Source organism: Penaeus monodon, chromosome 41 (genome assembly GCF_015228065.2).
Source record: "Penaeus monodon isolate SGIC_2016 chromosome 41, NSTDA_Pmon_1, whole genome shotgun sequence".
In the NCBI taxonomy this organism is placed as follows: Eukaryota; Metazoa; Arthropoda; class Malacostraca; order Decapoda; family Penaeidae; genus Penaeus; species Penaeus monodon.
The window spans coordinates 11,157,813-11,163,340 of NC_051426.1; the positions used below are offsets into that span (position 1 = coordinate 11,157,813).

The 5,528-nt window shown below is 39.1% G+C and overlaps 1 protein-coding gene across 1 annotated transcript in view; it reads right to left on the bottom strand.

Moving 5' to 3' along the window:
• Nucleotides 1-428: 428 nt before the first annotated feature.
• The window catches only part of LOC119598380 (uncharacterized protein DKFZp434B061-like), a 9,626-nt gene continuing 4,526 nt past the window's right edge, over nucleotides 429-5,528 (bottom strand). Inside the window, exons 3-4 of the mRNA XM_037948026.1 lie at nucleotides 1,258-1,435; nucleotides 429-1,074 (exon numbers count right to left, since the gene is read on the bottom strand). Of these exons, the coding sequence (XP_037803954.1) occupies nucleotides 429-1,074; nucleotides 1,258-1,435 (824 nt within the window). The remainder of the gene's footprint in view (nucleotides 1,075-1,257; nucleotides 1,436-5,528) is intronic.

The window sequence follows — 5,528 nt, forward strand, 5'->3', positions numbered from 1 at the left end:
GCAAATGGTTTGGGGCAGCAGCAACAGCTGTTCTGCTTCCCTTGAAGGTTCTGGGGCAGCGCAGCTGGTTTTGCTTCCTTGAGGTTCTGGTGCAGCTGCGCTGGTTCTGGGGCAGAGCAGTGATTCTGGTTTCCCTTTACTGGTTCGGAGCAGTGAGCTGGTTCTGGAGCAGCGCAGGGTTTTGGTGCAGTGCAGTGGTTTGGGCAGCTGAGTGGGGTTTTGGTGCAGCAGCAGCGGTTTTGTTCCGACTGGTTTTGGTGCAGCAGAGCTGATTCTGGTTCCTTGACTGGTTTGGAGCAGCTGCAGTGGTTCGGAGCAGCTGCAGTGGTTCGGGGCAGCTGCAGTGGTTCTGGGGGAGCGCAGTGGTTGGTCAGCAGAGTGGTTTGCTTTCCCGACTGGTTTTTGGGCAGCTGCATGGTTCTGTTCCTTTACGGTTTGGAGCAGCTGCAGTGGTTTGGTGCAGTGCAGGGTTCTGCTTCCTTTATGGTTTGGAGCAGGCAGCTGGGTTTGGGAGGCAGCTGGTTTGCTTCCCTTGGCGGTTTCGTGCAGCTGCAGCTGGTTTGGGGGAGCTGCAGGGGTTTGGGCAGGCAGCTGGTTCTGGAGCAGTGCAGCTGGTTCGTTTTTGACTGGTTTTTGGGGCAGCGCAGGGTTTGCTTTCCTTTATGGGTTTTGGTGCAGCTGCAGTGGTTTTGTTCCCTTGATGGTTCTGGTGCAGCTGCAGGGTTCGCTTTTGATGGTTCTGGAGCAGGCAGCTGGTTCTCTTTTGAGGGGTTGGGGCAGTGAGGGGTTTGGAGCAGCTGCACTGGTTCGGACAGTGCAGCTGGTTCGGGAGCAGCTGCACTGGTTCTGGGCAGCTGCAGTGTTTCTGGAGCGCGAGCGGTTCTGGGCAGCTGCAGCTGGTTCTGGTGCAGCTGAGCTGGTTCTGGAGCAGGCAGCGGGTTTCTGCTTCTTGACTGGTTTTTTCCTGCTGTTTCCTTCACGGGTTTGCGCAGCTCCCCTCTGTTTTTCACCCGCCGCGCGGCTTTTCCGGACCTTGTCGGGTCAGCGAAGAAAATCACCCCTCTTTTTCCCCGGCTGCGGACCCCGGCTGGGGGCAATGATGTCCTTTCAGCGTCGCGCCCTTGAAGGCTACGAGGCCTCCGGGCCTTCCCGTCGCCCCCCCCTTTTCCCGGGCCCCGCCGCGAGGCCTTCGAGGCGCGGACGGCTTTTTGGGGGCCCCCATGGCCCTTTTCCAGCCGCGCTTTCCGCCCCTTTTACCTGGGGCGTCGGGGGTGCGCTTCTAAAGGGTCGGTTGGGGGACTCGTTTGTCCTTGTGTCCTTCTTCGCGGCGGGCGTGGGGTGTCCCGTGGGGGAAGGGACGTTACGGGGGCCAGGGCAGGGACGCCCGCGGGGACCTTTGCTGTGGTTTGTGTTCGGCCTACCGTGAGAGTGCCCCCTGGCGTGGAATGGACAAAGGAGAAAGGGTTTTGAATACATTTTTCTTCCCAAAGTGACCATTTCAGGAGAGGGGGGAGAGGGGGGATGGGGGGGGGAGAGCGGAGAGAGAAAGAGAGAGAGAGGAGAGAGAGAGGGGAGAGAGAGAAGGAGAGAGGGGGGAAAGGGGGAGAGAGAGAGAGAGAGAGAGAGGGGGGGGAGGGGGAGGGGGAGGGGGAGGGGGGAGGGGAGGAGAGAGAGGGAGAGGAGGGAGAGGGAGAGGAGAGAGAGAATGAGAGGAGAGGGGAAGAGAAAAAGGAGAAGAGAGAAAAGGAGAGGAGAGAGACAGAGAAGAGAGAGACAGAGAGGGGAAAGAGACAGAGAGAGACACAGAGACAAAGAGAGAACACAGAGACAAAGAGAGACACAGAGAAAGAAAAAAGAGAGAGAGAGGACGAGAGAGAGAGAGAGAGAGAGAGGGGGGAGGAGAGAGAGGAGAGAAGAGGAAGAGAGAAGAGAGAGTAGAGAAAGGAAAAGGGGAGGAGAAGAGAGAGGAGAGAGAGAGACAGAGAGACAGAAAAGGAGACAGAGAGAGAGAGAGAGAGAGAGACAGACAGAACAGAGAGAGAGAAGACAATACGGGGGAAGAGAGACAGAGACAGAGCAGAGAGAGAGAGAGAAAAAGGGAGAGAGAGAAAACAAGAGAGAGAGACAGAGAGAGAGGAGATGGGTAAAATAGATAGAGAGAGAAAGCATTTGATACCATGTTTATACAATTTATTTTAAAAAATTCATAAAATAAAATCTTTCCCTTTCAACACTACGTAAAATTTAGGGGTTTTAAAGAATTTGGGGAAGGAGGTAGTTTGTTCTTCCCCGAGATGGAAAGATACGAGGGAACAAAGGGAAAAAAAGAATCTAAATACCCATAGGTTTTTAAAAAAGACGTATTAGGAATTCCTTTCCCTTATTCACTATCGACCGACGATATTTTCCCGGGCTTAAGCTACTTAACAACAAATAAAAACACAATAATGGACTCCATTTGATCATGCCTAAAACGATTATCATTTTTTTTTTTCCATTTTTTTTTCTAGAAAAACTGTGTTTATAGTCACTGCCCCTTTTTGAAAACGTTTTCCCTATGATTGCAAATGTTTACACGGAAAAAAAAACATTATAAAATTTCCTTCTACAGGTTCCCCCGGTTTATTATCAAGTTTCTTGAGAGAATATTATTTTATATAGTATATATATATAATATATATATATATATATATATAATATATATTTTAAATTTTATACATAATATATAAATTATATTAAAAAATATAATATATATAATATATATATAATTATATATATAATTTAATATATATTATATATAATTTTAATATAAAATATATAATAAAAATTTTAAAATTAGTGCAAACAACCCCAACACACACACCCCACACACACACAACACACACACACACCACACACACCACACGCCACAACACACGCACGCCGCACGCCAACGCACGCACCCCCAAAAGCACGCACACACACAACAACACACCAAACACAACCAAAACACCCCAAAACCCCAACACACAACACGCGCACAACAAACACAGCACAATCAAACACACGCAAAATCAATAGGTTTCGACAGAGACTTCATTCCATTGGTTTAAAACCGTTTTTTTTTTCCGGTGAATTTTTTTATACTTTTTTCGTTTTTAGGAATTGCTTAATCCGTTTTTGTTGATTTTCAGTCCCCTTTTAGGAATTTCATATCCCCGAATTAGGGATAATCAAAATCTCAACCCCCTTTTTTGTAGCTATTTCGTAATCTAAAAACCCAATCTCCGTAATCTAAAAACCCACATTTCTCCACACTTTTCCCTTGCAAAACAGACACCCACTACACACAGGACAAAAAAAAATTCCCCCGACCCCCTCCCGCCCCCCTTTATGCCGAGGAGGAAAAACTACGTTACAGAGTTACAAATAGCGAGAACCCCCGTTTTAAAAAGGTCGAAGGTGCCCACCCACCACCTCGCTGATGGCCATGAATCCATTTGATATCAAGTTTGACAGAAAAAAGAAGCTGGTTCATTTCACCAGAAGACTGGATGAAGTGACTCTTTTGGGGAAATTTTACGAATGATTAATCAATGTCTTATGAAGTTTCTATCAAAATTGTTGGAAAACTAAAAGTGTTAAATCTGAAATATATATATATGTGTGTGTGTTGTTATATTATATATATATATATATATATATTTTAATATATATATATATATATATATAAAATATAATATGAATATATATGTATATGTATATATATATATGTATGTATATATATATATAATTTTATATATATAATTATATATATTTATGTATATATATTATATATAATATTTAAAATATATATATATATTTTAGGTTTTTTTTGTGAGTGTGTGTGGGGTGTTGGTGTGTGTGTGTGTTGTGTGTGGTTTGTGTGTGTTGTGTGTGGTGTGGTGTATGTGTGTGTTTTGTGTAAATATACATATGTATACATTTTTAAAACATACAAACACACACACACACACACCACACACACACAACCACACACACATATATATATATATATATAAAATATAATATATGTTAATATATATAAAATATAGTATATATATATAATATATATATATACACACACACACACAACCCCATATATTTTATATATATATATATATATATATATATATATATATAAAAATATATACACACACACACACACACACACACACAAACACACACACACACACACCAAATAATATATATTATATATATAATATAATATATATATAAATTTACATAAATAATACATGAAGCAATATATATAATATATATATATTATATTATATATCAATATATATATATATATATAATATACATATTTTGATTAAAATGTGGGTGTGTAGTGGTTTTGGGGGTTGTGTGGGTGGTGTGTGTGTGTGTGTGTGTGTGTGTGGTGTGTGTGTTTTGGTGTGTGTGTGTGCGGCGTGTGTGTGTTGGTGTGTGTGTGTGTGTGTGTGTGTGTGTGTGTGTTTTGGGTGTGTGTATGTGGGTGTGGAATATATTTTTATAAAATATATAATATATATATATATATAATATATATATATATATATTATTTGTGTGTTGTACACACACACACATCCCAAAATTTCTTTTATATATATATATATAATATTATATATATATTATATAAAATACACACAACAACACCACCACACACACACACCACACACACACACACACACCCCACAACCCCACACAAACCCACCCCAAAACATACATATAATAATAAATAAAATTATAATATATATATATGTATGTAATAAAAAATAATACTATATATTACAATTATAATACATATAGTATATAAAAACAATTAGATGTAATAATATGCATTACACACCCACACCACACACACACACACACACACACACCACAACACACACACACTCGCAAACACTTATTAATCTTATAAGTATAGTTTTTTTTATAGGGTTTTATAATACAAAACCACCACACACACCACAGTATATATATAATTTTATATATATTATATATATAATATATATAACATATATGCACACAAAATTTACCAAATATGTTTAGATATATTTAACACACACACCCACACACACAACACACACCAACACACACACACCACACACACACACCCACGCACACACACACACACACACACACACAAACATATATCTATATATAATATAAAATTTTTAATATAATTTATAATATAATATATAATTAATAATATAATAATATTATATATATATAAAATATATATATATATACACAAAGTGTGTAAATATATATTATTAAAAATAGATATATATATATAATATATACAAAATATATTTTAATATATAAATATTATATATATATAGATAGATAGTGTAGTAGATAATTTTATACAAACAAATACCACATATTTACAATATATATATATATAAATTATAAATATATAATAAATCTATATTATAATAAAATTATATATATATTATATATATATATATATATAGAGAGAGAGAGAGAGAGAGAGAGAGAGA